The sequence below is a fragment of the Pseudomyrmex gracilis genome, unplaced genomic scaffold, assembly GCF_002006095.1.
Source record: "Pseudomyrmex gracilis isolate BER0280 unplaced genomic scaffold, ASM200609v1 scaffold_32, whole genome shotgun sequence".
In the NCBI taxonomy this organism is placed as follows: domain Eukaryota; kingdom Metazoa; phylum Arthropoda; class Insecta; order Hymenoptera; family Formicidae; genus Pseudomyrmex; species Pseudomyrmex gracilis.
The window spans coordinates 309183-323186 of NW_018020616.1; the positions used below are offsets into that span (position 1 = coordinate 309183).

The window sequence follows — 14004 nt, forward strand, 5'->3', positions numbered from 1 at the left end:
CAGACGATTAATAGATGAAATGGAATTGCAAGTAAAAGCAAGAGAAAACTATTCAACTTATAAGACTTAACATAATATTATTATGTAATTAAGAAACGCTGTAGAAGAGCGCGAAGTTCAAGCGCAATGCGCACGGAATAGCGGCGAGGCGAATCACGAAACTTCTACGCCTTACGCGAACTATATTATACACTGTTATCACTGTCAATAATATTAACGTTCTTGATATTAATGTTGTTAAAGTGTTCGTTGTTCAAATTATGTCTAGCGTTAATGTTAATCAATATTAAACAAAACGAAACATCTTAGGCCGTGTTCCGATATTCATTGTCGGTAATGAAAATCTATAATAGTTCACGTTGCATGCGCACAGATTTTCATTACCGGCAGCAAATGTTAGAACACACCTTTAGTACATGTTACGCTACGTCTCCACCGGAGCAACAACGAGAAACTTTTTGTTGCTTGCTGTCGCTGAATGTTTTCACATTATGTCAACATATATCAACTTGTAGGAACATGATGTCTCGTATTAAAGCGACATAATCATAGGAACATTTAGATTTTGTTTTTTCTCCAGTTTCTTCTCTCTCATTTGTTTCTAGCAACTATAGTTGTTTACACTCAAGAAACAAAATTAGTTTACTGTAAGCGTATTAAATTCTGTTATCTTCTTATTATGCTAGTGTAAATAAATGGGAAAAAGCCAATACTAATCTACTAGTTACACTAAAAGTTGTCAGTACCGGAGAAGTATGTTTTTTATATTCTAATATATATATATACATATATATATATATATATATATATATAGTAATATCGTGATATACAATAAAGGATGTAATGCTGTTAAAAACGAGTACAATAAGATATGAGTTGAAAATTTAATTTAATTAATTGCAAAGTATGCGAGTTTTATCGATTTTATACCGAGCAAATGTATCCGTATTCGCAAATCCTTTAGTTTAAGAAACTGAAATCTTATATACCTGCGATCTAAAGTCACGCGATCAGAAAATTAGAGAAAAACTGGAAAATAAAATTAAATAAAATTGACAATTTAACAAATAGTTGACTTATTTATTAAAACTAACTGTACGTTTTAACATTCACATATTTTTTTTATACGAGTTATTTTTTTCAGAGATTTAATATTAAATAGTTCATGAAAATGTGTATACATATATTAAATATATGCTTTTTTGAAAAAATATGTATGTACACATCACAACAATATACATATATATACACGTTGTGATAATAAAAAAAAATGAATTATGTACAGTCTTCTTACGGTCTATTATATCGTATCCGCTGTCGATCCTGAAGACCATAATATTCATTACAAATAAGCTTGCACAGGAAGAGATGGAACACAATTATCAGGAAACCTATGCTGACCCAGAATAATGAGGGCAGACCTCCAAGCTGATGTCCGTGCTTGTGCAAAGCCATCACCTGGTGATCATGTGCTGGCGCTAAAAACACAAATCATAAATTTCCGTTATAAAAACTATGTAAGAAACTGATTTTTTTTTAAAAAAACAACATTATTTTTATCAACACATTCGCGGCCGATGACGTAATTCTACGTCATTTTAAAGTCTTTAGCCTACAGCCGGCACCATAATTCTTACGTTATTTCAAGATCCATGTTTATTTGTTTAATAAACATAAATGTAATATGATGAAGCAATATTTTGTATATTTACACTAACTTAGATGGAAAAACCCTGTTCTCAGTTATAGATGTTTGAAAATTGTACGCGACTTTTAAGATAGCGGTTTCGCTCTAATCGGCCGCGAATATATCAATACGTACACAGGTTTCTTAAATTACTCTGAGAAAAAAAAGAATAAAATATGAATTGTATTCTGTACCATTATCTACTTCATGTACATGAAGAGCGTTGCGAAGATCTTGCATATGTTGATGATCTGACGTTATATAGAGTATCGCGGTTAGTGGTTTTGTCAATTTTACAGGGAAAGTTGTGTACGTTTGACTGAGAGGAACCGGTGCGTCTAAACACCCGGCGTCACATCCAAAGTAAACACTATCACTTTTATCCAGAGCCACTCCTAATATTGCGCGATTATCCTCTCCGACTGTTACAGATATATTTACATGCGTTAAATTCCCATAATTTATGCGTCTGAAAGAAATATAAAATCATCCTTTATATATTTTGAGTTATATTCGCATGAGTTAATAGGATAAAAATTATGCACAGTGTCTCGCAACTACCGCATCAACCACTTAACAGCAGACAGTTTTGCCAACTTTGAACACTTATAATTCAAAACTCATTATTGTTCTTGTGGTGACTAAAGCTACACAAAACTACAAATCGAAGCAACACGCCGGCAGTAGCCGCGAACACTGAAGCAGACCGGCCTGCGCAGTTACACGCGCCGCCGCTACATGGTGCACGGCCGCGAGTCGTCGCGCGGGAGTAACTTTTCCGCCGAACGTAATAAAAAAGGCTCGCCGAACCACTTTTATCATCGCAGCGATTGCAGCGGCTACGTTGTTCAAGAGTGGTAAATCAGAGTAGTACCAGAAGGCTTTTTAAGAATAAAGCCTCCACTCTGTTTCAGAGTGCACAAAAAGCCCGGTTTCTGCAACCACCTTCTCGATCATCCAGAGGTTCATCTCGAGCAAAAATGGTTCCGGAGCCAGCGGAAGCAGCCAAGGGAAAAGAATGCCACGAGCAAGAGTCAATTCTACCATGGCAATTCCAGGCAATTAATCCGTCGTCTCCTCGTTTCGCTCAGCCACCAAGGATACTGCTGACACAGTGGAACATCCCTTCTTTCATAACACCGAAGCAAACGCCGGTCCATCACTTCACTCAGACGCTACCCCCTCTCCGGGTACATCGAGGAACGCAAACGCCGAGACCAGTATATAAAGACCAAGCCTCGCAATGCAGCGACAGTGACTGGAAAGCTTCACCAAAGAGAACGGGGACACAAACCGAGTTTACAGCAGTCACTGGGGGATTCTCTTCTCTAAGGAGCAGCCACTGTACGCCACCGGGGAGTCCACCAGCTTTATGCCAGGAATTTTCCGAACTGATCAGCGAATATCCGAGGGACAAAGTCAAGCCAACTCATAGCCGCTCTGTTAGATCAAGGGATTTCTACCGCCGGCGCTCCGGAACCGCCGCTACGCAATCATCTTCAAAGCGGCCTGCAGCTAAGATCCGAAGGCTCGCAGAGAAAGGACGGAAACACAGGTGGTCAGTGGGGACTACACGCTAAACGAAGACTCAAAACCTTCTATCGAATGGCAAGAGAAGAAACCACTCGCATGAACCAACGGCTCTTGTCAGAGCCAAGCATGACAAACATGTTGTAAATAGAAAATAAATCTTTTAGAATAAAAATAAGAGTTTATCATTGTGTGACCTGCCTACCACGATCCACTGCTGCTATCTCATTTTTGCTGCTGACTCTGCTGCGTTATTTTGCTGTGTTATTTATTATTAGATATTACTTTCGTCTCAAAATAATCTCAGGAATCTGTCGTTGAGCATTATGCGGTAGTTTAGAGGATCTCACATCTTGACTATACATACCTGAACAAGTAATCACGATGAAGATATTGGGGATCGATGTTAAACTCGAGATGTTGATTGCTGAATCTCAAGCCACCCAGACTCAGAACGATCGCCTGTTGCACAGCCGTAGGCCCGCCAGTCACTAGATGATGGCATCCTTGCTTTTCCAGTGTTATCAACCATGCTTCGACTATCTCGTTCACAGCATCGATAGACGAAGTATCTTTCCACAAACGAGGAGCGTCCCTGACCAAAAAAATCGTGATTAACGCAAGTACATTGGTTTAGGAGTAAGGCAATTATTTCAATGCTTACAAAGTGTGATGACCTCGGTAGCAACCTTCATTATTGGCGACATTTTTTTCCACATCCTGAGTACTTCGCGGTACCTGAGATAATACGTAATACATAGTAGAGTTGATCTTATGGCCGTTAATGGCGCCCTCGGCCTTGGAATCACTTATTCTCAGACTCGTGTACCAATAACTCTGCCAGAGATTCACGTGCTCCTCCCTCAAGCTTCGTTGGCGCGCAATTGCTTTTTTTAATAACTATGTTAAAGAAAAAATTTAATTATATGTTGAATTTTCCCGATAAATAGATAAAGTTAAAGAATCTTTCGGTTGCTTACATCGATTGCCTTCTTTTTCGTAGTGTCACGTTCCACGTGATATTGCTCAGACAAAATTGCTTCGCTGTACTGAATGCTCGATAAGAACTCGAGTTTTACGGAGCTGCGCGCTTTCACTTGCACTGTTTTAGGCGGAACTTTGTAAATTATCGATACTACTATTATCTTGTTGGAATTGGGCAGCGATACAAATCCAGATACAAAATTATAATCGTGATTAAGTCCGTCAACCTGAATTCTGCCATTAAAAACTAATTGTAAGTGTTAACACAGATAAGATATAAATTCTGATATAAAAAAATATTATTTATACTTCTAGTATATAATTAAATTTTATTTTACCTAATGGGTTCTACGTGGGAATTTGTCCAATAAGAGGATTCCTGCGGTTTCAACGGTATTTCTTGAGACAGTGAAAAAGAATTTGAAATTTTTATAGTCTGTACTAAAATTCCCTGGAGACTTCTGTGGGAATAATACTGAAAATCTATGTGATATCCGTCTCTAAGGCACTGATACTTATAAACAATCCCATTTGTGAAATGAATAACTGTAGCTTCCTGATAGGAACTCTCTTTTGGTACAGGATGTGAGATCAGTGGCTGCCACTGTACTGGCAACAAGAGGCCTCTCCCATATTTAATATACAGCCAGCCTTCTGGAGAAATAGGAACTCCAAAAACGCCATTGCCAATATATGGCAAGTATTGATGTTCATTTTCTTTAGGTGGATCGTGCAATATATTTGCATTATACTCAACAGCATCAAAGTAGAAACTAGCTAATCTTTCATTCATGCAGTGATCCTCAAATGCTGTGAAAGAAAAAATATATTATCATTGAATATAATAAAGAACTTATTTGTTGATTTATTGCAAATTCTGTCAAATTAAGCGTGATAGAGTTTCTTTTTTAAATTTCTTCAGTTCTCAACTGGTAATAAATTCTCTAGTGCAATTGACATTTAATATTTGTCTTTCCATCTTGACAGCATCTAATCCAATTTCTTGACTTCTAGATAAATTTTCAATAAACTTTATTCAAAAGATATCTCCCAGAATTGGTGTTCTTCACCTTTGTAAAGCTTGTAAAACGAATATGTTTTATTATCTGATGAATATCTTTATCTAGAGAACAAACTATTGAGAAGGTATGAAGAAATCAGGCATAAGAAAATTTGTAAATCTATGAGACACACAATTTATCACAACAAATACTTCTGTAGATTATCAGAAACTTTTTTAGCGCACTTAGCTTAGATTAGTGTGAAAAATTAGCAACTTATAGAAAGATTTTCAACTTGGTTTCTCAAGTGAGAGATATGAATGTTATTGAATAATCTTTATGAAAACATTGTGAGATCTAACGAAGCCAACCAAAGTTACCTTCGATAGGCTCCCTGGCAGGGGAGAAAAGCCACTGTGTAAAGGGCGGGCCGAAATACAGCAGTAAGCCGCCACAGATCAGGATAATCAGCAAGATCTTGCGGTAAGAATAATTGCCGTCCAGGAGGCGGCGCACGCGTTTGCTGAATTCCCGACTATCCAGCATGCCGGGTCTCATCGCGAAAGTGTTCGCGTAACAAATTTGAATTTTGTGTGAATTATCGTCGCCAGCACGACGACAAACATAACCTTCTCAACGCAGGAAGAATGTCGCGTAAATTATATACTCACTCGAATCATGCTTTCTTTTCAAGAACCACCTCTCAACCTAGATTTGTAATAAAACTACTACGCGAGTGTGATAACGCATGAAATGTCAAGGTGCATCGTTGACATAACCACATAAACGTGTGATACAAACAACGTACGACGGACATCAAACCATCCGCATCGGCTGCAATGACATTTAAGCCGGGAACACACACTTAAGCAATATTTAAGTTCTTTAAGCCTATGTCACACTACGGATTTGGATTGAAATTGGATTGCAATTTGGTCAATCAGAGCGAAGATCAGTAAACTTAGGATTGGTTTTCTTTCTTCTGATTGGTCAAATTTCAATCCAATCTCAATCCCAATCCGTAGTGTGACATAGGCTTTAAGTGCTTTAAGTGTTTAAAAACAAATTAGCCAATCACTTGCCAGCATTCTGTCAAGTGTAAATACGTCCAAAAGATTGTCTGTGATTGGTTAACGTGCTTAAATAACATTGCAACGGGTGTGCGGAATGTCGAATAGCTTTCGCGGGGGCGACGAAGCGAGAAGCGCCGCTCCTGCGGAGGGCTCGAAAATCGAACACATTCAGTGCGCGCTCGGACCACGCGCGACTGACGTTTGTGGTCGGGTTGTTGAGTTATCATGAATCCTCACGTCATTAGTGCCAATAAATAATTACAACCGCAGTATTCAACAGTATTGGCACACCGAACAACGACGAAGACTGTGACCGACGGTCGTCGATCTTCTTGACGATATAATTCGTTTTCCCCGGCAGCACGTTACATTCACACCGCTCGTTGTCGACGTCGATAGCCGTCGTCGTCGTCGTCGCAATGCACCGATCGCACTCTCATCAAAGACACATGGCCACTTAATTGAGCAAAATAAAAAAGCGAACATGACCTGTTCCGTCGTGGAGAAACACCCACACACTCAGAACTGCACACCGCGGGCTTAACGCATACTTTCTCGTCGTGATAATTGCTAATTATCGAGATCTCGCACGGTACATATATATATATATATATATATGTATACATATACATATCTGATAAGCGACAATGGAAAGTATGGAAGAGCGAATTAAATAATGTTCGATCAGTAAGAAATAATAATAACAGTGGGTTTTAACTGCAGTAGCAGCTACTGTGTTACGCGCGCTTTGTCGCGTCAAATCTGTCAACGAAATTCATTGTTCGAGCATCGTCAATGATTGTGACAAACCTTATTTGTGTTATAAGAAAAAGAAATCTTTCTTACGCTTTATGTGAAAGTTTTCCATTTCACGTGACAAAAGTTTGTTTTTTTTTATCCTAATGTATCATGTCAACGCTATAAAAATTTGTAATATATCGAAAAGCATTTGTGTGTATAAATTTTTCCTTCCCAGTACATTGTTAATATTTTTATTGTAATATTATCTCAAATGCACAAGTGTTTCACTCTTTTGCGAGCATATAATAATCTTTGTTTATTACTTACTGTCTTATCAGTACATGCATGTTAATTACTTATTGGCGGTGCTTTATTTTGACCTTGGGCTATCATTTTTCCAGCTGTTTCACCATTGTGAGTGGATAATGAGCATTTGAAAACTGATATTACAACATTTGACACTCATATTTATTGACATTAGAAAATCGGAACTATGCAAGAATTGTGATATTTGAGCATCTATTGTGAGATTATACTTCTCAGAAAGAGAAACAATATATAATATATGATATATAGTGGCAGCAGACATGTTTGGTTGTCCCAGAGAAGCTGTACGTGTCAAAGTTAAGGTATGCTCAAAATCAACAAAGTAAAACAAGTATATCTATGTTTTCCCTGTACATAGTTATAAGACTGTAAACAATTTTCATATAAATTTATATACAATATTGAGTAAAATAATGTAGATAAGTATAAATTGTATTAGAGATTTATATGCAATATTTCTATTTACTTGATTATATATGTGTTTGTGTACAGTTTTATCCTATATCTTTACATGTTATAATTATAATATATTACAAGTTAACAAAACTACTAGTAATTACAATTGTTCTCTTTAGAAATGCGAGACGAGGCATCAGCCAGAGTACCGCAAGTTCAGTGTGGATCCCCAAATAACATCAATAGAAGTGCTACAAAGCATTCTGATCAAAGCCTTCGACATAAAAGGGTGAGTCACATATTTTAAATTGATATAATTTATATATAGACAAAAATATATACTAAGTGCGGAACACATCAAGTTATAATTAAGTTAAATCAAAAGATCACGCAATAAATTTACAAAATAAGTTAGCATTGTATGATGTAAATCTCTGTCTCTTTCTATCTCTAAATAATGAGAAATATATAAAACCTATAATTTAATAAAATTACTAACTTGTTTTAAAAATATATTTATTTTTGTTTTTAATAATATATTTTTTGTGTTCTTTACAAACCAATTATTTCTTAGCAACACAGAATACACACAGTCACAATCACAGTCACAAAAACACAAACTTATACATGTGCAAGTATCCTTGAATTTATCGAAGCACTTTGACGCGCCGTGAAATATTAAAACTGTAAAGAGATTGCTCGCGTGCCACAGGGAATTCACCGTTTCTTATCGAGCGATCGACGATTATGGATCGGAGACGTATCTGTTCTTGCTCTCAGACTGGGACTTGGATGCCGCGTTCATCAGGTGATAACGATTGATTAATCGACGCTGCTTCGCAAATAAAATAATATTTCGAGACGCGAATATGTTTCGTCTATATATCACGGATTTTTTTCAGCGCGTCCGAGCCGTACCTTTATCTGCAAGTGAACTTAAAGCCTTTCGGAGAAACCGGAGATTGCGAGTGCTACTGGGAGCAAAATGCGCAGGAAGTTTTACCGCGTCAGCAGGAAACTGGGTTTCCTTACAGAACGCCAAAGTTGCCCGGACTTATAATGAATAAGGCAAGTGTTTGCCGCGCTTTCGATGTCAGCTTCAAAGTTCTCAAGTAAATATGTTAAAAGCTAGAGAATTGCTTAATAATGTATTTTGTTTTTCTTTTAATATTTATTTATCTTTATTATTTCTTCGATTTGTAATTTTGTATTTAGTTTTGTATTTGTTATTATTTTTTATTTAATTATTTTGATTATTGTTAGTTATTGTTAGTTATGTGTTTGGTATCGATCGTATCTACCAATTTAGTTTCTCATTACAGATGGAAAAGACGCTGAATATGGTACAACGAGCGTTGGGCAACTTGGCTGAAGAGTCTCATCAACAGAGCGTACAACCTCCACGACCGCCGTTGACAGACGCTGAGTTTCGCCGATTTCTCGATCCGATCGGTCAAGTGGTGCAGTCCAAAGATCTAAGGGCGGTTATTTATTTCGGCGGAATCGAGCCCAGCTTACGCAAAGTGGTCTGGAAACATATCCTGAATGTGTATCCGGAAGGAATGTCGGGTCGTGAGCGGATGGATTATATGAAGAGGAAAGCGCAGGAGTATCAAACTCTGCGCGAGCGATGGAGAACATTAGTGCAGAAGGGTCAGAATATTGGCGATCTTGGCTATGTCACCAGCATGGTGCGTAAGGACGTGCTCAGAACGGATAGACATCACAAGTTCTATGGCGGTTCGGATGACAATCAGAACACGGCGAGTCTTTTCAACATTCTAACAACGTATGCCTTAAATCACCCAAGTGTGAGTTATTGTCAAGGAATGAGCGACCTAGCTTCACCTCTTCTTGTCACAATGCGGGACGAAGCGCAAGCGTATATTTGTCTCTGCGCTCTCATGAGAAGATTGAAAGATAATTTTATGCTCGATGGAATCGCAATGACCATCAAGTTCGCTCACCTCGCCGAAGGTAAATTATTATACATTTTGTATTAAACATTATGCAACGTTATTTTTTTTAAATCATTATTTCAATTTTCTTATAAAATTATTCGTTGTAGTTTTTTTGGATCGATTTTTACATTAATCAACGTTCTCTTTCTGGTTAAAACAACAATCTTTATTTCGAGAAAAACGCACAGTATTTTTATAATGCAGTTGGATATATATTTCTTTAAAGGTCTCCAGCACTATGACCCCGATTTCTACGCGTACTTAAAGTCGCACCAAGCGGACGATCTGCTATTTTGCTATCGTTGGTTATTGCTGGAAATGAAACGTGAGTTCGCGCTGGACGACGCGCTCAGGATGCTCGAGGTTTTGTGGGCGGCATTGCCAGCTTCTCCTCCAAACGGCGAGCTGAGTCTTGCCGAGGTTCCTTTTCCACCACCGTCGCCACCGCCGAGTCCAAATATCAAACATATACGTGAGAACGCGTACACCAAAGTCTGCGCTATCAGACGACAGAGTTCCTCAGCCAGTATTGCTGCTAACGTGAAGCGAAAAACTCTCAACACGGATGAATCTTTGCAATCAAGCACCGAGATTAATGGAGATACGAAAAGGTTTCTTGTTTCGCATTAATTGCTTGCTACTTCAATACAAAGCTTCTGTCTAGATACTATAGTAAAATGAAATAAATTGTAATCTTTTTAATGTTTATATATTTCTAGATCTAATTCGCCGTACGAAACATTTTCTGATTCGGATAACGACTTAACTAACACAAAAAACAAGAAGAATACTGAATCGACAGAAAAGTGCCTAAGTACAGATTCTCTTCCCGTTAAATCAAAACGTTCGAATCTTCTAGAACTAAAGGAAAGATTAGCTGCGTCTTACAAAGAGCAATCTAAAACCAATGAACAAAATGATAATTTTAGTGAAAAAAAATGTGCACGAGTTGTGAAAAATCTGAACGAATTCTTAAACTTCACTAGCCTCAATCGCAGCAAAGTCACGCCAAGCGATGCCGAGCCTGAACTTAGGTAACTTTACGTGCAGAATTATTATTTGATATATTTATGCGAAGCAAATCATATTTTGACGATTTTTTGTGCGTGTATATTTTATTATAAATTTTGAAAAGCTTATCGAAGCAAATAGTAAATTTATAATTTTATTTTCGTCACAACTGTAGACGTGTCTCGAGTGAAAGCGGCGTCATTAGAGTGTTGAAAGATGAACCGAGCTCGCCGGACGATCCCACGGACTTCTTCCCGATGACTACGTCGATGACGAGAGAATTAAGACTGGAGTTGGAATCATTGGACCGACAAGTATTTGGTCCTTCACCGCCGCCTAACGATCTGCAGTGCGATTGCGTGCTCTCAAAAAGAGAAAACGACTTACCGGAGAGCGAGACTGAAACGGAGCTGGCGAGATGCAGTCCAGCGGCGGATGTATTTGTATGGGAGAACCCGTTACATACGCTACAGCAAAAACATCATCCAACGACTCCGGACGAGCAGGCAGAATTAGAATACGACGGTGAAATTTTGGAGGATCAGAACGGCGTAAAGTCCGTCACGCCAATCAGACTACTCAAACGTACCACCAGGTATGTTCATAGAGAAAGATTTATGTGGTTTTGAATATTTTAACGAGCAGCGTTCTAACAAGCTACTGAAAATTAGATAATCAAATTATATTTTATCAAAAAGTCGACGCTAATATTTCTTTCAGGTCAGAATCGGCGTCAGATAGTGAGGGAACTGAGAGTTGGCATCAAAACCCATCCGTACCGGAAAGTCCAACGAAGCAGCAGCAACAACAGCAACCTATTCAAGAACAATGTGAGGAAGCAACAGAGCTGACTAATCTTATACCCGCAGGAACGAGCGAAGATCAACTGGGCGAAAGTTCGTTGCCACCACCGCACGAGTTCGGTGGTGGGAATCCCTTTCTGATGTTCCTGTGCATTACTCTTTTGCTGCAGCATCGTGATTTTGTGATGCGTAATCAGATGGACTACAATGAGATGGCGATGCACTTCGACAAAATGGTTCGCCGTCACAACGTGATTCGAGTGCTCAATCAGGCACGACAACTGTTCGCTGGTTATCTTAGAAGACATTCCGCATCCTTGTCATCTTCAGCCGGTGGTTCGACTTCAACTAGCAAACCAGATGTGTAACTCTTTGCCGGTCAACTTTTCAAAATATCAAGTTAAAGTCAAATAACTAAAAAATTAGAGATGTGAGAATTATCATTCGATCACCTGAATTAATGGCACATATCATGAAACTTTATGTCGCCGATTTAAAAAAAGGCTTAAGAGGACTTGAATCAATTCTATCACAGTGCTCTTCCGCTCACGACGTACGCGGAACGTTCATTATACTCACTAGATCTGTCCACGGGTTTAGCGCGTAGACAGTGTCTCTGATAGACCATAGTTTTCTTCTTTGTTTCTTTTTTTACTTTTAGTACATAGAAAAAAAATTCTTCAAAATTTTTAAATAAAAATTCTACATACACACACACACACACACATACATTAAAATTATTATGATAATTTTGGAAGTTTGAAAATGTTCAAATGCCGAACATAACAACGAATAAACGACCAATATGTATGTCAAGAAAGCAATAAAATATGATGTACTTACAATTAAACATCTTAAGAGGATGCTGAAACGACGACCGAACTCCGATTCGGCCGCTTAGCCGCTACGCTGTCCAATGAGTAGCGCCCTCTAATCGAGCCGAGACAAGGATAGATGACGTGATAGAGACAACAATAGACGTATGTGTCTCTCCGGCACTTCTGCTAAACCTGCATCGTAATTTTCTACTTTCTTAAAAAGCTTAAAAATCCTTTTTGAAGCACTCAAAATAATTGTCTGTCTCTAGAAGTAGAAAATAGAGTTTTTGGATTCATACTGCCAGTTTTATATACGAAGTAACAATATATAGTCTATGTGATAACAGTCTATAAACTTTTTTTTGTTTTTCTACACATTCCATTTCTTTATCTCCATTTCTCTTTTATTCTGGAGAGACATTTTTCATTTCGATCAATGAGCGCAAAATGAGTGGAAAAGTCAGAACTGCCGGCAAAACAAGACGGTTCAACATTCTCTTAAGAAGTTTCTGTAGAAGTAAGATTTTCGAAATAAATCATATTCGAAAACTTATAAAAAAAAAAGATGGTTCATCAGAGACAAGTTTGCTTTGTGAAACTTAATGTTTCATAACATCTGTCATTATCCGCAAAACTTGTACTGAAAATTGAATAATTTTGATTGGTTCTGAGATTCTGAATACAACGATCCAAAATACTTTAGTCAATTCGCAAAATGACACCGTAACCTGTTCACGTTCACGCACGTTACACATTTTATCACTTCAACATAATAATGCACAATATCATCCGCATGCGTCGACGAACCCTCTTTCACTGTATCTGTAGAATTAAGTCCTCAGCTTAATGCATTCAGCAACGGTTACGATTCATGTGTCTCTTAGGATCGCGTCGCTTCTGAATGCGTTAAATTTGTAAAATACATCTGAACCTATACCCTAGAGCGGCTGAATCTTACTTTGTTCTCAAACAGTATGGGAAATGACAATAAAGTGCATTTAATTTTATCGCTAATAAGAAACTTTTTCTATTTATTATAGTTCAACGTTCAACGAAGTTAGGAAGATATTGAAAACTAAACTGGCTGCTGTTTTTTTTTTTTTCTTATAATAAGTTTGCGTATTTTTGTTCATATGTAAATGTAAAGTTGCTGGATACTTATTTAATCATATATTGACATATAACGTCAGAGGCACGAAATGATTTATAAATTGTCATTGCAACTTACCTACATCGAAATAAACTAGCTTTGTTTATACGCCAGCATTGATATTTAAAAGCACAAATTGGTAAAATTTGTCGACAACTTGTTTTTTATTCTACATTGGCAAATGCACGCATAAATTTAATATATGTTTATTTTATTTTCAATAATAGGCCTTGTGAATTTATGTTCGCATAATAAAACTTTATTTAATACATTAAAATAGTAAAAATTAAAATAGTAAAAATTTTCTTATTCTTATTTACAAATATCGACTATATTATATATATATATTATACTATATATATATTATAATATAATATATTTTATAATAAAAGAACAAAGCCGTTTTTAAAAAGAAGTTAACAACCTTTTCATAAAATAAATAACTTTTTGACATAAAGAGTTTTACTCTACTCTATATTTATTCTTTACAAAAAAATGTTCTTATATAAAACAAAAAACTAT

General features: G+C 37.2%; 2 protein-coding genes across 7 annotated transcripts in view; one reads left to right on the forward strand and one right to left on the reverse strand.

Moving 5' to 3' along the window:
• Positions 1-6098, reverse strand: part of LOC109852662 (uncharacterized protein KIAA2013 homolog) — a 29804-nt gene extending 23706 nt beyond the window's left edge. The window contains exons 1-7 of one of the 4 annotated variants that reach the window (XM_020424030.1): positions 5583-6097; positions 4540-5011; positions 4198-4435; positions 3882-4117; positions 3585-3812; positions 1882-2156; positions 1295-1478 (exon numbers count right to left, since the gene is read on the reverse strand). In XM_020424030.1, coding sequence (XP_020279619.1) covers positions 1295-1478; positions 1882-2156; positions 3585-3812; positions 3882-4117; positions 4198-4435; positions 4540-5011; positions 5583-5760 — 1811 coding nt within the window. In that variant the 5' untranslated portion in view covers positions 5761-6097. Of the gene's footprint in view, positions 1-1203; positions 1479-1881; positions 2157-3584; positions 3813-3881; positions 4118-4197; positions 4436-4539; positions 5012-5582 lie in introns of those variants that run through there. The other 3 variants (XM_020424031.1, XM_020424028.1, XM_020424029.1) reach the window with 3 other exon arrangements.
• A 165-nt stretch (positions 6099-6263) lies between these two features.
• Positions 6264-13731, forward strand: LOC109852660 (TBC1 domain family member 25). 3 transcript variants are annotated; one of them, XM_020424025.1, is made up of 10 exons: positions 6264-6867; positions 7418-7645; positions 7919-8028; positions 8452-8547; positions 8642-8807; positions 9062-9716; positions 9927-10311; positions 10420-10734; positions 10887-11306; positions 11432-13731. In XM_020424025.1, exons 2-10 carry the CDS (start codon positions 7604-7606, stop codon positions 11880-11882), a joined length of 2640 nt encoding a protein of 879 aa, XP_020279614.1. In that variant the 5' UTR covers positions 6264-6867; positions 7418-7603; the 3' UTR covers positions 11883-13731. The 3 variants fall into 3 exon arrangements, with proteins under 3 accessions (XP_020279614.1, XP_020279615.1, XP_020279616.1); XM_020424026.1 differs by lacking the exon at positions 6264-6867 and adding an exon at positions 6894-7157; XM_020424027.1 differs by lacking the exons at positions 6264-6867; positions 7418-7645; positions 7919-8028; positions 8452-8547 and having other exon boundaries at positions 8760-8851.
• Positions 13732-14004: the final 273 nt, after the last annotated feature.